Here is a 21,317-nt window from a genome sequence, read left to right as displayed (position 1 = left end):
CGGGACCAATTGAAGCAGTTTTTTTTCACAGGTTACATATCACATGTACTGCTGTCTGGGCATAGGGACAGTTTTAGCCAATATGACAAAAAAGTGATTTTTAAAAACTTACAGACTTCAGCTTTAATATTTTCATATTTCTTATGCAGGAATGCCCTAAAATTGAGTTTTGGTGGACAGATAAATACCGAGACAGATAAATACCTGCCTGCCGTGAATTACCTCACCTGTCAAAGGAGCTTGCATTGCCCTAAACTCTCGCACATTGATGAGAAAACAGATTGAAATATGTATGAAAAAGGGAACTTTTAAACATATTCCTAATGTTTTGTCAGAAATAATATAGAATGGTGTTGATAGAAGAAGCGGGAAATGCCAATCCACTGAGCAGAGAATATATTCATCGGACACTGTAGCATATCGACTAAAATGTGTCTCCATACAAGTTAATATCATATTCATTTGAATTTGTTGTCCACCAAAAATCTAAATTTTAGAGCATCCATGCATAAGAAATATGAAATCATAAAGAATATGTTTAATAGTTGCCTTTTCGTTTATATTTCAATCCATTGTCTCATCAGTGGATGAGAGGGGAGGTAATTTTCTCAGCATAGGATTAGGTGAAAATGGTGACCAGCACGTAGGATGGGCTTACATTAAACATATCATCAGAATGATTCACAATTAGGAAGACCACTTGTTTTGATAATCCACCCAGAAAAAGAACATCCTCCACTATAGATTTAATTAAATTCTTAGGAGTATAGAGCATGCTGTAAAGCACTTTTGGTTGTGTTGCTTCCTAATACTTTAACCCTTAAGAATAAGACCTTATATTACCTTTACAGGGATATTTGTAAAGAATAACCCAAATCTGTGAGCAGACTGAGGGTTTATCTATGCAACTTGCCTCGTCTCAAATCAAAATCAAAACACAGAAGCTTGCCGAGTGTTGAAAACTGCTGATGGCAGAAAAGTTGTATTTTAAAAACTGTAGACAAAGCAGAGACAATTCTTTCTGAACTCAATTCAGCCAGTGGTAATCAAAAACAAACTGTTGGTTGAGCCTGATTACCCATTGAAATAAATAAATTAAGAAGTTAATTATCATGTCATTCTCAGCTGTAAACTTCATTATGACTGGCATAATGCTTCATAGAGTTTAAAAGCTAATGATAGCTTGAACCATTGACTGCAGCTGTTAACTGTCTGCTCCAGCATGTCTGTAAATTACTATCATTTCATAAAATGAACAGATATGAATAGAAATCAACATCAGCTGCAAATTTTATCACCAGTTCAGTAAAGATGTAATACACACTTTTTTAAACTATTTTTATGTCCTTCAGGTAAAGTTCAAATAGTTTCTTATCATTGAAAAGGCTGGAATATTTAAAACTCTCAAACTAACAGAGTGTACCATTAAGATAACATTTTAGATGATTCCAGGTTAATTTGTAAACACAAAAAGTATTTTTTCTTCTTTTTATAAAAGTAAATACACTTTTCGAAAAGAAGCTCAGTAAAGAAATATTGCTCAGTTTTTTATATTAAATATTATACTGTCCGCCAACCGATGACCTTAAAGGGAAATTCCTAATAATACAAGAGCCAAAATCAGTTTTCTCAACCCAAGATGCTGCTGTAATGGCTCTCTATCATTGACCAAGTTTTTTCTTCTTCTTTTGGTATATCAAAAATGTTATTTTTTACAAACTGAAACAAAAAAATAAAAAAAAACAGATTTTTTTTGTTTAGCCACAGCAAGTTATCAGTTAAATCTTTAAGATATTTGATTACATCACTAACCTTCACCTCTAGGCCAGGGCCATGTGGCTTAAAAATGTAACCTCTGACTTTCTTCTAACCAAATCTGATTAATCGATTTGTTTTTCCTCTCTTGGGCTTCATAACAAAAAAAAAAACAAATGGCATCCATTACTTTCAAAAACTAGCTTTGATTTCAGTTATGCCCTCTATGAGGTGACTTTAGTTTAAAGGGCAAAAAAACTTCACAAAAAAAAAAGGTTTGAAACCTGCTTTTAAAATAACCAGGTTTCAGAATAAACAATGATAATAAAACACACAAAATTTTTACAGGTTGTGATGTTACACAGTGAGACAGTTTATCAGTTATAAGTACATATCTAAAAATAAAAGCAATGAACTGATGATCCAAGGAGTGGTTGGTGAAAAACATCATTATTTTTCCAAAAATGAATATAATAATCAGAAACAAAAATGAAATTAATTTATTTATTGCCCAGCCCTATCAACCAATTCATAAAACATGTCACTCCGATTTCAGGGACAGTGACCTCTTAAATTAATCTGTATTTTAATAATGAAACACTAATAGAAAATGTATTTATTTAATAAGTCCTTGTGTTATGTTCTGTTTATCTTTGCTGATACTTGTTTTTCTTAACTATCTTCATCTTATTCATATTTGATCAATTAAATCTTTATTTTGAACAATAACCTAGGCTTAAAGCTTTTTGAAAACAAGAAAAATTATCTTATTCTCTGTATTTTATATTAGGTTGTGTGTTTCAGAGAGAGCCGTATGAGCAGGCTGCAGTTCAGCAAGGATAATATTTTTGGATTTGGCAAAATGGAATAAAAAAAAAAAAACCATAAATTATTCAGGAGGAAAAGGCTTCCAAGCAAGAGAACTGAAATTTTTACAAATTGAACTGTTTGTTTGTGGTATTTGCATTACAAAATACCACAATGGTTCTTACAATGGCATTTGCATTCCTGTCAGTTGTGGCGTGCATTGTTTATTCTGCTGTTTACCGGAGGGACCGAAACAAATTGTCAGCTACAAACTCCACTTGATCGAATTAGCTGCCGTTTCTGGTGATGATGTATTGATTGTGTGTGTGAGTGGGTAGAGAACAAAGGGAGACGCCAATGTATCATGTCTGTACATTAGTGGCTGGGGTTGCTGATTGTCAACACTACAGAGATTTCTGTATTTTTTTTCATGCTTGAAAATGACAAAATAAAGTAGGATGCTAAATAAACCCCTTTGGGTTTACATGTAAGATTAGGTTAAGTTAGATTACATTTTTCTATAAAGCTGTGTTTATTGTGTTGTTACTTTTACTTTACAGAGATAACTAGGAGAACCCCATCCAGAGGGATCATGCTTTCATAACCAATTATCTTTGCTGTTTACCCTGTAATTGATTTACTATGAATTTGTCCGCACCTGTGCCTGGGGCTGTCTTATTTGAGCTTTAATTAGGCCGAATAAAGCCGAGAAATCATCAAATTTGTGGAAAATGCCCAAGCTTTATTCATGCTATTGGGTAGGGTGATATTAAAACCTTGGGGCGTTAGTTGAGAGCTCTAACATTAATTTGAGCTGTTTTTGTGCAGCTCAAAATTTATTGTGTGGAAAAGAATTATTTTAATTTAACTATGTTAACAATCTGTTCACCCTTTGTGTCACTTTTTCTCCAGATATACACTCTGGTAATGAAATACTTAAACTCAATTTTGAAAACCTGTTTTTCTTTTTTATATATATATTTTTCAAAGATAAATAATAAGGTGTTTTTTATGATTAGATTTCTTTTTACTGTCTGCTGAGGTATGTATATTTTTAATTATATATATTTGACTTAACCAGTCGGCCAAACATCAATTTTCCTTTTATTGGACATAATCAGATACTGGAAGGTTAAAAAGTAAAAAAAAACTAAAACTTTTTTTTCAGTCCATAAAAAGCTCTCGAATTTTTCAAATTCCCTTAACTTAAATATTTTAAAATGAGATAAATTAATGACATACTTTCATAATTTCTTAATTTTCTCTTTGATATAAAACTGCTGTCTCTATCAGGGCATTTTTTTTATACTCTTTAAAAACAAATGTGGAATTGAGTAAGATCTGTGAATACATTTCAAACAAAATTTTATATGTTAGTCAGGACGATTTTAACAGTACAAGAATAACTGAAATAGATTTTGAGTCTGTTGCCTAGTTGTTAAGTTACATAAGTCTTGGTGGACCTGTTTCCAAGGGAAACATTAGTCTGATATTTAATTATCAAGAGAAGAATAAACCTCTGCCTGTTGAAGAGATGTAGTTAAACAGATTTTATCTTAATGTTGCTCTGAGTTTTTCTATTTGAATCTGCCTGCTTTGGGTTGGCAGTTCAAATCACAGCTGTTTGTACTTCTCTTATTCCAGTGTTTTAATTTTACCTTATAGACCATTTATTAACTTATATATGTTTCTTCAAATACAGTTTTGCTTTTTCATCTATTTCAACCTTTTTTTTTAGAAACTCATCAGGATTTTATGACACCTAAAATTCTATGAGATCTGATGATTTTGTGGGACTAAAATACAATGTGTTACATTTGTCTGGTTCTCACTTTCATATAAAGCGATTTATGCATGTCATGGAGATTTTTCTTTTAACTTTGTTTTTTTTGGGGGGTGGGAAATGTTTATTGATTCATCTCAATGGGTTCCATTTGATCATTCTCTGTCTGTATTATTTAATTTACACTCTGTGATACATGCATTTTTCTCCACTAGAAGGCTAAAAGCAGAGCATAAATCATTTCTTATGGTTCCAAGACTGATTTGTGAACTACTTGTGAGGAGAGATCAAAAGTGCTTTACTGAATGCCGCCCTGTGGTCAGGTTCTTTTTAGACGGGTTGCACCTTCATTGCATAAGGCTCTATTTAACATTCCTGTTTTCTTATATTTAAAATGCAGGAAACATATCCGTTGCTGTCAGCTGGTGATTATTGACCCATTATACATTCTTTGTTGCTTTTCATCTCTCAAATGTAAATAGTAGAGCAACTGAAATCTTTTATCGTTTCATTTTAAGTGAATAAAACAAAAACTGTTTATCTTTGTTCATTTCCAGGTAGCTTCCGTTACTCTTGTGACATCTGTGGCAAGAAGTATAAATACTACAGCTGTTTCCAGGAGCATCGTGACTTGCATGCAGTGGATGGTAACATAAAAGATATATACATTTTTTTTGTATTTTAAATAATGATTTTGACCTTAAAAACAGTAGGATGTTTCTAGTGTCTCTCTGCTCGTGGTTTATTCGTGATATTGGAAACTCTGTCTTGGCATTTTGCCAAAAACCTGATTAAATATTTTCCCCACATGTTTGTTTTAAAGTTTATTGCGGAAGTGAAAAATTAACTCTGTATTTTATGGAGTAGCCACTGAAAAAGAAAACCAGCCATTTGAAATGTAATTTAAAACATGCAGTTTGAAATCTAAAAGCATTTTCTAATTGCACATTTTAAGTTGAACTAATAAATTGCATTTATTAATTCATTATTGAACACTGGAATTTAAAAATGTTTTTTCAAATCCTATGTCTAAATGGAAATTTAAAAACCAAATATGAATAAATCTGATTAGGAATACCTTCCCTAATCACACATTTAAAAAGGTTATTCCATTTTATTTTTCCACTTGCATTTTCAAATCCAATTTCAAATTGCATTTTCATTTTGCTTTACCCACTTAATTTAACATTTCCATAACCCTTCTGGTCTTCGAGGACACAGAAAACACAATTAAACCAATCACAGCTAGTCTTCTGTGTAGAGTTATTATTCAACTGTCAACAGTCTTACCAATGAGAAAGCTGCTTACATCTGAAGATGTAAACGTTAGATTTTAAAATGCATGATCTAAATGTTACATTTGAAATGGCTGGTTTTCTTTTTTCAGTGACTCTCTAGTTCTTCTTTATTATTTGTCTCTTATTAGACAATGTATTGTATATCGTATTGTATATACAACAGTATAATTATTGTTGCATTCTGTAATTTAATTAATAGCATCAACAATCTGAAACCTGAAACAAGAGACTCACCAGGGAAGCATTTTATAAAAAGGAAATAATAGTTACTAAGTAATTGTGTTCTACAAAATTGAGTTTAAAAGATAAATCGGATAAAAAAAAAAAAGGTGTCTGTTAAGATGACTTATGTTCCTGTCTCTCTCAGATCCATATGAACAGGTGGTACTACCTGTTGATGGCCTTAAAGAGGAGGAGCCAGTTGAGCCCTATCAGAAAATTGGACCAAGTAAGACTGAATTGTGTATGAATTTAGGCTGTTGTGATTTTCAAAATATATATTTATTTTTTTCCTGATTTTCTGCCAAACACAGCAAAGAGTCCTAACCACTTTCGAAAACAATCATAGACCTCAGTAATGTAGGTTTTTTCATCACCTCTGTGCCATAATTGTCAAAAAAGTTGCAATTTCTTGTAATACATCACTGAGTGAAATACATTTGTATGTGACTTTCACTTTTTTAATTAAATACTTGAACTATTGAAATCATAATACATTTTCAATGTGATTGTAAAAAGGAAGGGCCGTTTTGACATTCATTAGAAGTGCTGTCCTCTCTTTTGTTCCATTTGTAGATCTCTAAAATAAGATTCTTCCCGGTCAAAACTATATTCCTGCTAGTCAGAACTGTACATATAGATATCATAAATTACATTTTTGCCAGCAAAAATTACATTTCAGGATGTAAAAATATATAACTGTACTAGTAAGAATACATTTTAAGTTACCTTAAAATCATAAAAAATTTAAATTGGCCATTTTGACATGTATTAGCTTGACTGAATATATATTTAAGATGTGTCAAATGCAATGCAGATGACGTCATACACACTCCGCTTGGTTTAAAAAAAATATAAATATAAAAAATATAACTGCGGATGTCTTGGGGACAGTAATTCGCCTACATGTTATGAATGCTGGCGTACCATAAGAATACATTATGAATAGTTTAGTTTGTGCCTTCAACTCATTGCTTATAGGAAGACGTTACTTGGATATAACCTAACTGAATATATTCAGAACAGCTCCAAATGACACAAAACTCATATGGGTGAGTAAAACATAATGTAATAACGTAAAATCAAGGGCCCAATGTAAAAAAACAAAACAAAAAAAAACGGCGTTCCCCTTTAAGTGGGATAACCTAAGCTTGAAAATGTGTACACATGAAAACCCCCAAGGGTCAGAGACTCTCCCACCGCCGTCTCCTAAAATCCTTTGTGAAGCACTGATATCCATAATGTTATATTCATTTTTGATATCTGAAATTGTCATTATGACTAGCAGTAACTCTGTTGTGGAGTTCTGAAATTAGAAATAATTCTCATCAGAATTAATTTTTAGAAAAGAAGAATGTTTATTTTATATAGGAAGAATGTTACTTTAGATATCTGAAAGTAGCCCAATACACATGAATCAGAAACTTGAAAGAATTCTGAATTGATTGATCAGTCAATTATTTTTTATTTTTTGATTAATAATCCGATTGCAACAGGTTCTTATAAGAACCTTTATTAAATTAAACCAGGTGAAACTAGAACTTTTCCACTTCAAGAGTTCCGTATGGAGGATATTGACAGAAGAAAACAGTTGTTGTTTTTTAATCTTAAATGCAAAATGTGAACATATATATATATATATATTTTTTTTTTTTTACAATTTTGGTATAATTGCTGTTCAAAGGGGGTTTCTCTGTCAGCTAAAGACATGTTTCAGAGTTTCTATACTCCAGTTAACGATTAATCGATTACTAAATTATTTGACTATTATTTCAATAATCAATTAGCCACAGTTATTCTGATTGTTTCAGCCCTGGAGGATATGTTAATTAAATTAGATGCACCTGTATGATGTCAGACACTGTTATGACCTGTGAAGAAGTGGCCAGATCACAACATGACCATGTACCATCCTCATCTGAACTCTAGCAGTTGCGCCGTTTATAATCTTTTATATTGATAAAGTTGAACTTAGATAAACAAAATTACAATAAGTTGTCCTCCTAATTTAGACCATTAGAAGGACTCTCAAGATGAAATAAACAGATCTAAATGTGTTTTCAAAGGCGCTCCAGTGGAGGGTTTGGCTGGTTGGGATAAACAGATGATGAATGAAAGGCAGTTAATTTATAACATAATGTCAGATTTTTTATCTACTTCGGTAACCGATCCTTAGTTGTTCGCCTTATGTTACCTGCACACTCAGATATACATATTTCTTCATAAAGAAAACAGCTGCTTACAGCACTGTTGGTAAAACACTGCTAAACACAAAAGTCAGTTAGGCAAACAATATCACAAAGCTTCTTATTTATCATTAGTTTTGCCTCTTCTTTTCCACCTCTAAATCAAATAACTGTTTCATAATCCATCATGGTAAATAATTGTGTGTATTTGCATCTCCAGAAACTGGGAGCTATGTTTGCGAGTTCTGTGGAAAGCAATACAAATACTTCAACCCGTACCAGGAACACGTTGCTCTTCATACACCATTGGGTGAGTCTTTTAAATTGTAGCTGTCCAAAAATCTTCTAATAAATAAAATTGTCTTCTTTGTTGTACAGATCAAGTACACAAAAAGACAATGTTGACATGCTCAGTTACAATTAAAAACTGGTTTTGACTTATCAAATGAATATAATCCTTCAATATAAATCAGTTTCAGGCCTCAAATTGAATTTGTGAAGGAATCTTTATAAAAAATGTTTAATATAGATAGACAGTACAAGTAACAAACATTGTTTATTTAATGATTCTCAAAATGTTTCCCCCTCTACTTCTCTTTTAAGATCCTCTGCAACAAAAGTCAGTGTACTTAAACATCTTATGGTTTGGGCTATTTGTACTTGTTAGCAATACAGTTGATGGATTACTTGTTTATCTTGCAGTTGCAAATAATTTATACCAAAATAGTTCTGAGTACCAGTGAAGTTAGTTTAAATGCTACAGTTGGACTTGTCAGAGCCAGAATGTAATTGATTCTTGGATTGCAATGGTATGACTTTGCTAAAAAATAATCTATGACAGGAGTAATATCATATATCCTAAAGTTTTACTTTATATGACCCTCAGATTCTTTTGTTAAAGGCTCATTCGATTTGAAGACCTCACGGGCGCAGGAATGTGGAACTCTAGACATGAGTAAATTTACCCACAGCCAAGCTAGTAAAATAAAAAGTAAGTCTGGCTTTATTTTCCATACATTTTGTTTATTGTCATGTGAATTTACATGTTGTGCTGTTTGTGGACGGTGACTGAAATCTGTGCGTTATCTTTTTCCTTTGTGAAATATAGGTCTGAGCAAAGCTTTGAGCAGTAAGTTTTGTTTTGTTTGTTTATCTAATGTCACACGTGAAATATTAACGGAATGCCAGTACACAGAGAAAATCATTATGACTTTATTATCTTTGTAAAGCATATTTTGACTTTCAAAAAATATAACTGTCATGTAAGTTTTGATAAGTCAAGTTGTGGCATCAAGCGATATAAAAATCATTGAATCCTTCATACCTGGGGAACATAAATTTCCACTTGATTATTTTTCTCAGTTTATGATGTATAAAAAAGCATGTAATGGGGCCACTCTCGATATAATTCATAGTATAAATAATACGTAAATAAATTTAACTTTATTGATCTCAAATGGAGAAATGAACTCTCTGCATTTAACCCTTCCCCTTTGGGGAGCAGTGGGCTGTCCCTGTGCAGAGCCCGGGGGAGCAATCAGTGGTTATGGGTCTTGCTCAGAGAGCCAGAGTGGCAGTCTGTGGGAGTGGGTTTCAAACTCACAACTTTAGGATTCCATGCCCTACACCCTAACCACGAGGCCACCACTCCCCTACATTGGTGATGTGTGATTTATTTAGGTCTAATCAGTGCTTGTCTTCCAACTCAAAACAAGTATCAATATAGAGGAAGAAATTAAATAAAAACAAAGCAAGAATTTAGAAATGCATGAAAACAGAAAGTAAATCCTGCTTTAAGTACAAGCATTAAAACACTCATTCTCATCATATTTTTTAAAATGGTATTAAAGGAAGAAGTAACCTACATTGTAAGCATATTGAAATATAAAGTGGTGCTGTGATTTATATATAGTTTTATTAGCATTCACAAGAGAGAAGTTTAATTTTGCTTTTTGTTTTGTTATTTATATGCCAACATGTTGTGCTGCCCAGTTTTGCAGGAACAGTAAAGAAAGTTGTAAATATACATAATTGTAAAGGGTGAACTAGTCTTCCCTGTTAAGTTAAACTCTGATTTAATAAAATAAATAAAGTGGATGGCTTTTAAAACAAATTGTCAGGCTATTCTTACAAAAATAGGTTATGATTTTAATATATTTATTATTTAAAATGTGCTTTTCCTCTGACAGAATATAGATGAGCCATGAGAAGATACTGAGGGAGTTTTTAGCTGAGCTTTTTGTGGAATTGGAATTGACCTGCACCATTTAAAACTGGCAGAAACGTGATGCAATTGCTATTGGCATGTTCCTAATTGTAATATATTTTACTGGGGTTATAAACAACCTTAGCTGAATAAAATAGCCCACTGTGCTCTTGTAAAATGTATTTATTAAATAACTGGACATACATAAACAGGCAGTTAAGGTATTTTGTTTAATTTTAATATTGCATTATACTTGTAAACAGAATGTATAAAAAGGCTGTAGCATAAAAGATAGTTGAATAAAAAAATCAGCACTCCTCTTTTTTTTTTTTCGATTAGCAAAAACTGACAATTTCTCAAATGGTGCAATTTTTTTTAGCCTTTCCCGTCGTCCCACACCATCCCCCACCTCCCCAACCCATCGTTCTGCTAAGAAGCACTCAGCCTATTTAAAGCACGGCACACACTCGCATTGTAGAAGTGGGTCAAAAAGATGAAACGAATAGGCAGAATTAAAGCCATATTTAAATGTAATATGACCATTTAAATCCTTATTCAGGGCTGTCAGAATGATTGATTTTAATGCCGTAGATTAAAATTGAATGTACACTGCATGCCATTAATTTTGCATCAACCTAATGGTTGTGTATATTTGAGTTTTTCCTTTTTATTTTTTATGTTGAGAAAGTCACATATTGTTTCTGCTTTTTCTTTTATTTTGTTTTTTCCTTACAGACAGCCCATTTAGGCGGAAATTAGAGGGTGCGATTCAGACGAGCTTGGTTGATACAAACAGTTCGCAGAACTCAAGTGGTAAGCACTCAGTCTGTTGTTTAACGCAATTATTACAGTTTGTAGAATTGTATTATTTCTAATGAAAGTGGAAGAGGTATTTTATGTTCTACTTAACAGATATTTCTTGCTGTCTGCTTCACATGCTCTCAGGATGTATTGTTTTGCTACTCATTGCTGGACAGAAAATTGGAATAGAGGCGGTGTATATAGGTTTAAGTGACCTACCCTGCATCATTTGATACTATATAACACTCAGCTCTGAGTGGTGAAAATATTATTATTCTTCTCCACACTTATCATAAAACTAGAGACCATTTTGAAATTACACTTTCTTTAATAAACAGCTACTTTACAGTGTCCCACATTTTCAACAAGATATTAGTGCACCCTTCTTGTGGTTAAAAAAAAAAGCTGCTGGAGAGCAGTGTATGATAAAACAGAACAATGCATGTGCAAAACATTTCAAGTGTGCATTCATTTTAAAATAGTACAAAGACAGCATCCAGTCTTAAGTCTGAGAAATGTTATTTTTAAATATTTACTGTTTTTAAAATAGATGCTAACCACATGTTTAAAAATAACTTGGACCAGGGTGTGTTTCACCACTCTGTTACATCGTTACCTATTTTAACAACACCCTTGGTTAGTGCTTTGGGCTTAGGAAAACTGCTCAGTTTTATTGTTTATATAATACTTTTCCTTGATATGGGGATTGTATGTCAATGATAGTTGCAACTCTTTTCATGTTTTCCACTTAAACCTCTATTCAGTGGGGGAAAGTTCGAACTAGAGTTGTACTGGTTTAGAGAAAATGTTTTAGTGAGAAGTTAACATAGATTTATCATTGATATTAATACCATGTGGATTCTGGTCTTATTGAACTATATAAAGATAGATTTCATCTTTTTTTCCAGTGTGCAAAAAAACAAGGTAATGATGCTCGTTTAAATTTCTATTAGAATTTTTTCTTATCCACACAGAGAAAAAATAAAGGCACCAAATAAATACCTGCACCTCCTCTAATATTTGGTCAAATATTATTCTGCACTCACTGACCACATGCTATCCCTAGCCACCAACCAGCATTTGGGCTCAGATAACTAAATCTTTGACTCCTTTTTTTTTGGCGGAATTGGTGGAGCTAATTTATATTTCTTTATCTGGTAGCACTGAAGTATAGACTGCACATTTTCTTTCGAGGTGCTAACGTCTCTGTTAAACACTTTAAAAAACTCTGAAAATGGAATACGAAAGGTGGATTCTTGATTCTCGACGTCGGAGTACACAGAGTAAAGCGAAAAGACTACAACTGTGTAAACAGGCCCCATTTCCGTTTCCGGTGGCAGGGGAATATTGACTATTCCAACAGAACTCAATGGGATTTACAAAATGCTAAATAAAACACTACAGGAACGTTTTTTCTTTACGAAACTTTTTTTGGAACGTCATTGAACAGCGCTGACGACCCTGTGAGTAGCATATTTAAAAAAAAAAGAACGTTTAAGGTTGTTTTAAGGACATTATCGGACATGCTCTATGGAAGCCATTCTAAAGCAGCCAGGGGTGGATTCTAAATGAGCCAAAAAGCAGAGACAGGACCAATTGTCAAAATTTTGGTGTCGATCATTCGATTTCATCCTGGACACTACAGAAAATGGGCTAAAAGTGTTAAAAATCGAACTTCTCCTTTAACATTGTTGTTCATTAGTAATATACTGCTAAACAGCTGTAGAAGTAGTGTACTGTAAAAATCTTTGATAGTTGCTTGATTAATAGATAAATGAATGTGGATTAACCACCCCTCTCTAAAAAAAAAAAAAAAAACGTAAAAACTCCAAAACATGTCTCATTTTGATTGACGTTTTGGGAATTTAGAGAAAATGAAAAATCAATAACAGCCATGGAAACAAAGTAGTTAGGGAAAAAAATATCACGCGATTAATATTAATGAAAGTGGATTAATTCAGCCCCCCCACACCCTACCCCCAAAATAACACACACAGAAAAAAACATCTGATTTTTATTTATTTAATGGGACATTTAGATGCAACAAAAATCATTCTAAACAGCACACATATTGAAAGGGTGTTTACGCTATAGACATTTTTTAAGGGAATGCATAAAAACCCTTTAAAACAAATTGTGGGATTTTATAAAAAGTAAAAAAAAAAATTTCTTGTGGTACCAATATGTAAATGGATGGTTTTCAGTTTAGCTATCCAGTGCAGTCTCAGCATGTGGACCAGAGAACCAGCATGTCACATCCGTATATATTAATGATTATTAGATTACTATTATTATTAGAGCACTAAGGATAAACTGGCAGAAAATCTCTACCGCCTCAGAGCGATCCCTCAGCTTTTCCTCATTGCATCTTTTGGAAATATACACACACAAGAACAACAGTTAAAATAAAATAAAAAAAATAAAAAAAACATAGATCCTGGAGTGTGGGAAGGGAGCAGGCACTTCAGCTCTCAAATAAAAGGGTCAAGTATCGGATGCCATCCAAGGGAGAATAATCCAAATGTAGTCCAGGTTTAGCCACAATCACTACCGCTAGGAGGGACACCTCCCCCACGGTACCAGCCATAGCCGCTCCACGCCAACCACCATTGGCCGCACACTCTCCCAGTAATGTCAGAGCAGGTAGCCACCCTCCAAAATGGCCCACCCTGACCCCAGGCACTCCCAGCTGGTCCAGGTCCCTTAACCCATATGGACATCTTGTACACATTACCACCAGGCAATCATAATTATGGCGCCAGCCCCCCTAGGCCAAGTATTGCATGCCAGCCACCCAAGCCTAGATGCCAGACATGCCCCGGTGTAACCCCACCTGACTCCAGGCACAGGCCGCACACAGCGTAAAGGCAGGCAGCCAGGCAGACCCACACCACAAGCTGAGAGGCATGTGTGCACAGATGCCGTATCCCACCTGCCAAACCCTCCCACAACCTAAACCCCCAAATGCTTGGAACCAGCATCCCGATCCCGGCAGACAAACAACACCTTCAAGCCAAAGGATGGGAACCAAAGGCTGTAGAGCAAGAAACCCCATGCAGCTCTCTCACTGACCTCAAGGGTGCAGCCCCCTTTTCCGCCCCACAGGTGGAACAGAGAGTAGAGAGATATGAAAGACCCCATGCTACCCCCCTTCCTGCTGAGATGTAGTTTTGTTACCTGTTTAACTACTATGTATTTAAAATGGGGGAGGGTAGATGTGCCCCCACCTCTCCCACCCTAAAGCTTGGTGTATGCTTGACGCATCCTCAAGTTCCACACGGCCACATTATGCCATTTTGGGCGCCACACTTCTCTGCATGTCCCCCATGTGGACAGAATTTTGGAGCCCTTGGGAAAATTTGTAACGACATGGACGGATCCGTGTGGAAACATGGCCAGCGAGCAACAGCTACTGCTGGCGAGGATTCGCACATGTAAATATCTAGAGAAACTCCTTGAGTTAGCTCAAAAATATCATCACTATGAACACATTATAGGAAAAACTAGAAAGAAATTACTGTTGCTTTTGAGTAGTGTCAACCGACACAGACCCTTGAATGACCATACACTCCCCCAACTAATACAGTGATTAAATTTGTTTTAATTTAACATTTCTAGACCAGGAATTTTGATCAAGGCTAGCTTATAAATCATTCTGTCATTTTCCAGGGGAAAGAGATATTAACTATTCTATTTTGGGCAATCTCCTCAATATATTTTGAGCAGTAATTTTGGAGGATTAGAGGTTTAGAAAATCCTTTACATTTGGTTGCTTTTGTAAACCTGCTTAGTTAAAATCTGTCTTTTATTATAGACTTGATCTGTTTATGTTCTAAAAAATTTGTTTTTCTTAAATCCCATACTGTGAAAATGGGATAAAGTTGTATCCTTCGAATAAATGTTCCAAGAATTTAATTCCTTTCCTAATCCAATCAGAAAAGCTTATCAGATAAATAATTTTTGCATTTTATCAGGTTTGTTTAAGATGGGCATACAGTTGCATGCTATACTGAGGATCCTGTCATTTTGAAAAACTCTCAACAAGCTGTCAAAGATGAATTAAATGTTAATGCTTTTAAAATATATTTGACATCAGGAGAATGTCATTGCTTTAAAAAACATGGTGGGGTTTTCTGAACAGTTCTAATAGTTCTAAATATGTTGTTGTTTTAATTAAGCAAATATTATATCAGTATATTAGAATCTGTGCTTGTATTACTGCTCCTGTCTGGATTAGAGAAAACTCCATAAGAAATGATGAACAAGTCCCTGATTTATTGTCTTTATTTGTCATAACTCCAGAGAAAATAATGCAAGTCCTGATAAATTACTGAAAGCCTAAAGTTTTTATTACTTTCATGCAGATGACGGGTTTGTTTAAACTTCTGACTAGAATTGTTATTTTTGTTCAAAGTGCCAATATGTGGTCTGGGATAGCTAAACTGAAATACTGCCAACTGAGAAGCTGTTTGGAACAGCATAAATATTTTCGTATGTCTTCACAACTGATTAGATTAATTTAAAACATATTTTAGTAAAACTAAATGGAAATTAGAAAAAAAAATGTAAGCATAGAAATCACTAAGATCTTTTTTTTTTTAAATGATGTTTAGCTCCCCTATAGATTCCTGCTCTTATTAAGCAGTTTGTACTGAAGGGCCTGACTTCACCAAAACATGTGTAACTTAAACCTTGAGAGGTTCATCCAACTATGATTAATAAAGAGACAGAATTTATGTAGAACTAATAACAAATACGCAGTGGTATCAAAAGTATACACATTTGTTTCTTAAGTAGAAGTATAGATACTGCAGTTTAAAAATACTCTGGTAAAATTTGAAGTATCAACTTGACCTCTTTACTCAAGTAAAAGTTTAGAGGTATGTGCTCCAAAAACGACTTAAAGTATAAAAGTATAAAGTAACCTTTAAAAAAAAAACAGCCAGATACCACTATATGAATTAAAAGCTAAATTTTTCAACTATTTCGAAAATTCTTTGAGATAGGGCCAAGGATGAGGGAGGTCTTGTTGGTCTCCGTCTCCATCTCCCGATACGCTCCCACCTGTTTACGACCTTTCAGATATTTCAACATCTTTTTCTGAATCCAACATTGTAGCATGGGGTAGACAATTCAAGTTTATAGTTTGAAGAACACTTGCTTGCTTCTGATGATTTCCTTTAGCTAACATATGAGTGTTTGCGTTATATCACTTATCCAATTACACTAGTTTTCACTAGACGTGGATGGCACCAATGATCTGCATTTGATGGCGCACATGACGTGAAATCAATATTTTAAAACATTAAATCGAAACCAAGAGTAACGAGTAACGTTTGTTTAAAAAATGTAAGGAATAGAAAGTACAGATACTTGTGTGAAAATGGAATGAGTAGAAGTCAGAAGTAGGAATAAAAATGAGTAATGGAGTAAAGTATAGATACCTAAAAAGTGTACTTACGTACCGTAATGAACTATTTGTAGTCCGTTACTTGACACCTCTGCAAATATGTAATGAAATATGTAATTAAATTCCTAGGGAGCTATTCAATAAATTGGTACAATTATTTTGACATAAAGAAAGATAATTTTATATAGAGTGGATGGAATCTGGTATAGTTTTAAAGAAAAGTATCCTAATAACTTTTTAAAGGTTCTTATTAATCTGACACAACACCCTTATTTGGATTCTTATTTAATAGATTAAATATGCCTGTATTCTAAGTGTTGATGTGACGCTATCTTACAAATCTTACTTTTAGATGATCTGAAACCAAAATGTGTACTTATGTCATATGAAACACTGGTGGCAAAGCTCTGCAAGAGAAACCACCTGGAGTTCCAGTGGAGATGTCCAAAAACATAACTCACAAAGCAAAAGTGAAAAACAAAGACAAAAGACAGTCAGTTCAAAGAAAAAACCCACTGAGGGATTGATAGTTTTTCTAGACCCCTTTTAAATTGGATAAGTATGGAAGAAAAAAAGTCTCATTGGAATCTGCCTTTTTTTAAACACTGAATTTTTTTAACAACGAATTTTAAACAACAGAATTTTTTTAACAATGAATTTTAAACACTGCGCTGAGCCCAGCCGTTGTGTCACGTGACCAGATGAGCTTATTTCATTGGCTAGAAGCTGCTCGACTCTATCGAGTGTAGATTGCTTTGGCTGGATTTCACCAAAAGGTCAACACGTTTGCAGCTGAATTTTTTTCTGGTGAATTTTTACCAGATAAAAATTGAGTGTAAGGAATTCAATGTCTAAAGAAATTCAGTGTTTAAAATTCGGTGTTAAAAAAATTCAGTGTTTAAAATTCGGTTTAAAAAAAAAAAAGGCAGATTCCAATGACACTGTTTTTCTTCCATTGATAAGAACTGTCTAAGAGGACGGTGTTTTAATCATTATATTTCTTCTATTTTTAAATGCAAATAATTTTATAGTTCCTAATGCTACATGATTAATAATCCTTGGAGCTTGAATCATAACATCAATTATTATGGAAATTATTGTTTTGGGAATAAATTTCCAGGGATTTGCAGATCATCCCAGCAACTCATGGCTTGCACAACTGCCTTATATAGTCCGTGGTTTCATTGAAAATCAATTTCTAATTATGATGTAGAGTGTCATTTAATAACGTCTCAATTTCTTGTAAACATACTTGCAGGTAAAAACTCCAGGAAGTTCATTTCGAGAGAAAGAAAAAGGAAATAGTCTAGTCTTTTGAGAGGAGCTCTTATTTTTGTTTCGTTTTTTTTCTGTTGTTTATGTATGTACTGTATAAAATATAAGTTGTCATTTAATCAACCAATGCGACCAGACTAAAAGAGAGTGATGGAGATTATTAGCTTAGTATTGTATTAGTATTAGTATTGTGTGGACTTGGAAGTTATATTTGATATCATGATTATAGGCTGTTGCTACTGCAGTTTTATGGTCTTAAGATCAAAGCTGGTTACACAGGCTGTAGCTACAATATATCAAAGCTATGCTCATAATGCTTGATGGATCTCAAGATGGCCTTTTCATGTTTTATTAGACTGGAACTTAGTTTTGGTCCCAGAAAGCATTTATACCAATCTGTTATTTGATACACCTGCTTGTAGATCATTCCCCTTGAAATTGTTCTCACATAAAAAAAAGCAGAGAATTTAGAGTTATACTGATTTAATAAAGGAAGGTAAAGAGTAATGCAAAAAGGGCTGCACCAATGTGTCTGTACCTTTAAATCTTTCCATGCCCTCTTGTCAGCAGGAACTCCAAGCCCTCTGGTGGCCACTGCCTTCTCTACAACACAAAGTAAGTTCTAGTGTTCAAAATTGAACTATTCTGCTGTTTTTTCCCTCAGGTTTAATTTACTGCATTTTTCCTTTTTTTTTTTCATTTTATGTTGAGATTTAAAGGTTGATTTATGTTGCTGTGTTTTGTCCTTAGAGTAAACTATTAGGAATAAAGTCCCCCAATTCACAAATTGAAGAGATGCTACTATACTTTGAATCAAAGTAAAGTGCATACATCCAAAAAAATAAAATAAAAAAAAAGGCTACATGATGTTAGAACAGAACTTCACCAATCCATGATAAATCCAGGAAAATAATACCCAGCTTGACAGATGCACAGTATTTTTAAATTTCTGATGACAAAGAGTCAACAGTCTTCTGGGCGTTGTGATCTTTTTAGGGCCCTACACTTGTGGTGCCTGTGGCATCCAGTTCCAGTTCTACAACAACCTCCTGGAGCACATGCAGTCGCACGCTGGTGAGTTTACGACTACAGAAGCCTTGAGCTTAACACAGAAACAAACAAATAATCTACACAAGGCCTCATTGGCCAATTTTTTTATACATACTCTTCTTAATTGAGCTGTAGGTTTTCGAGTTGTTGTGCTCAACATTAATGCAGATTGTACTAAGAAAGATTAGTATGAGGGTTGTTGAAGATCTGGATCTGAAGCTACTGTCGGTTTTTTCAGTTTATATCCAACTTTTCTACCCATGTGTCATTTCTCTCCATTCTGTTTCCACTTTGTATCCATGAACAAACCACCTTGTACCCATGTACTTCAAATATTAAATAACAGATGGGAATACAACAAATATATTTTTTTGCATTTTATATATCTGATAAGTCAGTTTATAATACACCCTCTTTCAATAAAATGCAGCTCATATTTGTGTTTTGACCAGTTGTTGGGTTTTCGTTGCAAAAGAACTCAGCGCAATATCTGCTCTTGCTTTTATTACATATTTATATTCTTAAATTGATTCAGATTTTAAATCTAAATATAAATAAACATGTTTTAACAAAACTGTTCAAAACCCCTTGTCTAGTAATAGAAAAACCCAAAGTGTTCCAAGAAATAACTCGTATTTATGAAGATGGACAAATCAGTCAGACATTACTTTTTAACCAGGTTTCAACAGAATAGTTTTTATAAAAATTAACTTAAGAAACAGGCCTGAATAAAAATGATTACTATATTGAAAATGAGACCAAAGAAACATGTTAAATTAAGCTGTGTCCACTAATTAGCACCACAGGTGTCCACAATCTAGTAATCAGTGGGCTTAGCATAGGGCTACTGGTATCCATTTTTCTGTTTCCCAAGATGGTGTGTACCACACACGGTTTCCATCTGGGAAGAGGCTTCGCAGCATTTGATGCAGGTCCAGCTGATTCTGAATAGGCTTCTTCCCCTCCGCCGTCAGACTGCAGAACTGTTGAAAAAACTTAATCATGTCACTTACTCCAAATCACACTGATAGCACCAAAACACATTCTGCATATTTGCACCAAATATATTAATGCTCAGAACTTCCATATCAATGCGTTTTTGGAGAGTTTTTTTTTCTCCCACAATGTTTACATTTGATCACTCCTGCATTTTAAGAAATGGAAATGTTTTGAAAGCTGTACAAAACCAAATTTTATTTTGTATACACTCTGTATTCACATTTCCTATGGACAGATTAGACAAAAACTGAACTTTTTGTTAATGCACATCACCCCTGTGTTCAAAGATGGAAAAATAAAACATGCATAGAAAGTAACACTGTCCCTATGGTGAAACATGGAAGAGGCTCTGATATGTTCTGGAGCTGCTTCGCTTCTTCAGGCACGGGATTCTAGAGAGAAATTAGCTGCCCAGTGTCAGAAAGCTTGGTCTCAGATGTTGGTCATGAATCTTGAAGCAGGGTCATGACTCAAAACACACAGCTAAAAAAAGCCAATAATGGCTAAGAAGAAAACATTAGAATATTCTGAAGTGGACTTCTATGAGCACTGAGATAAATCCTATGGATCATCTTTGGAAGGAGACAGGCCATGTGGAAAAGTCACCCTTCAAACCCGAGAGAACTGGATGCTCATAAGGAGTGGGCTAAAATACCTGCTAAAGGGAGCAGAAGTCCCATTGACAGCAAGAGGAATCAAATTTCTACCCCCCTCAAAAGGTTGTGCAACAAAATACTAATTTTGTCTTGGTCTGTTGCACAATTTTGTATTCATTCTTCTGATAAATGTCTGATTTTAATTTGCTAATTTTCATAGATTTTGTTTAGATTATTACTTTTGTCAGATGTAAGTTATTTGTGTGACCATTTAGGGTTTTTCTTTTATTAAACAAGGGGTATCAACAATTCTGTCCACGTGTGTTTACTGCTGTCTTCCTTTTTTTTTTTTGTCCAATTTTCCTAGAAAAAGAGTAATTCAGACTGAGTGTCATTTAGCTCTGCCTCTGTGATCACTCATTCAAAACATGCACATTTGCACAGCTGATTGGAAAGATAATTAACCCATCAATCATTCATGAAGATCAAGCACAGAATTGTAAAGTTTTTTTATTATTATTACTTTATAAATCCATGACTTTTTTTTTTCTTTACACGAGTTTTTCTTCAGTTTCTCTACTGCTGTCAATGATCTCCATTATTTATAAAGCCATTTTTTTCCTTCCTCTGTCTATTATCAGCTGATAATGAGAACCACACCAAAGGGGACTCGCCCAAAACCTCTTCAGCATCGGGTCCTCAAGAGCAGCTGTGGAGAGGGTCCCAGGCTCAGTCCCATCCCTCAGTGAAACTGCAAATCCAGCCTCAAAGTATCTCTCAGAGGAACCATACACTTAACCGTAAGTTTGGCAACTTCATTAGAAACATAACATTTATAAATGAATCCTCCATCCTTCATCTTTGTTTTGACATCTACACTTATGCTGGTATATATTTGCATTAGGGACATCCTGATTAAAAGCAATACCATG

At 34.1% G+C, this 21,317-nt stretch overlaps 1 protein-coding gene across 7 annotated transcripts in view; it reads left to right on the top strand.

Moving 5' to 3' along the window:
- The window catches only part of znf618 (zinc finger protein 618), a 60,759-nt gene that overhangs the window by 29,485 nt on the left and 9,957 nt on the right, over positions 1-21,317 (top strand). For 2 of the 7 annotated variants that reach the window (XM_038302034.1, XM_038301995.1), the window contains exons 5-13: positions 4,903-4,992; positions 6,011-6,091; positions 8,269-8,358; positions 8,935-9,039; positions 9,157-9,177; positions 10,990-11,067; positions 18,311-18,355; positions 18,737-18,814; positions 21,027-21,185. In XM_038302034.1, coding sequence (XP_038157962.1) covers positions 4,903-4,992; positions 6,011-6,091; positions 8,269-8,358; positions 8,935-9,039; positions 9,157-9,177; positions 10,990-11,067; positions 18,311-18,355; positions 18,737-18,814; positions 21,027-21,185 — 747 coding nt within the window. Of the gene's footprint in view, positions 1-4,902; positions 4,993-6,010; positions 6,092-8,268; positions 8,359-8,934; positions 9,040-9,156; positions 9,178-10,989; positions 11,068-18,307; positions 18,356-18,736; positions 18,815-21,026; positions 21,186-21,317 lie in introns of all 7 variants that reach the window. The other 5 variants (XM_038302013.1, XM_038301984.1, XM_038302005.1 and 2 more) reach the window with 4 other exon arrangements.

Source organism: Cyprinodon tularosa, unplaced genomic scaffold (genome assembly GCF_016077235.1).
Source record: "Cyprinodon tularosa strain WSP-4 unplaced genomic scaffold, ASM1607723v1 ctg113, whole genome shotgun sequence".
NCBI classification, from domain to species: domain Eukaryota; kingdom Metazoa; phylum Chordata; class Actinopteri; order Cyprinodontiformes; family Cyprinodontidae; genus Cyprinodon; species Cyprinodon tularosa.
This window is presented reverse-complemented; position numbering and strand designations above follow the sequence as displayed.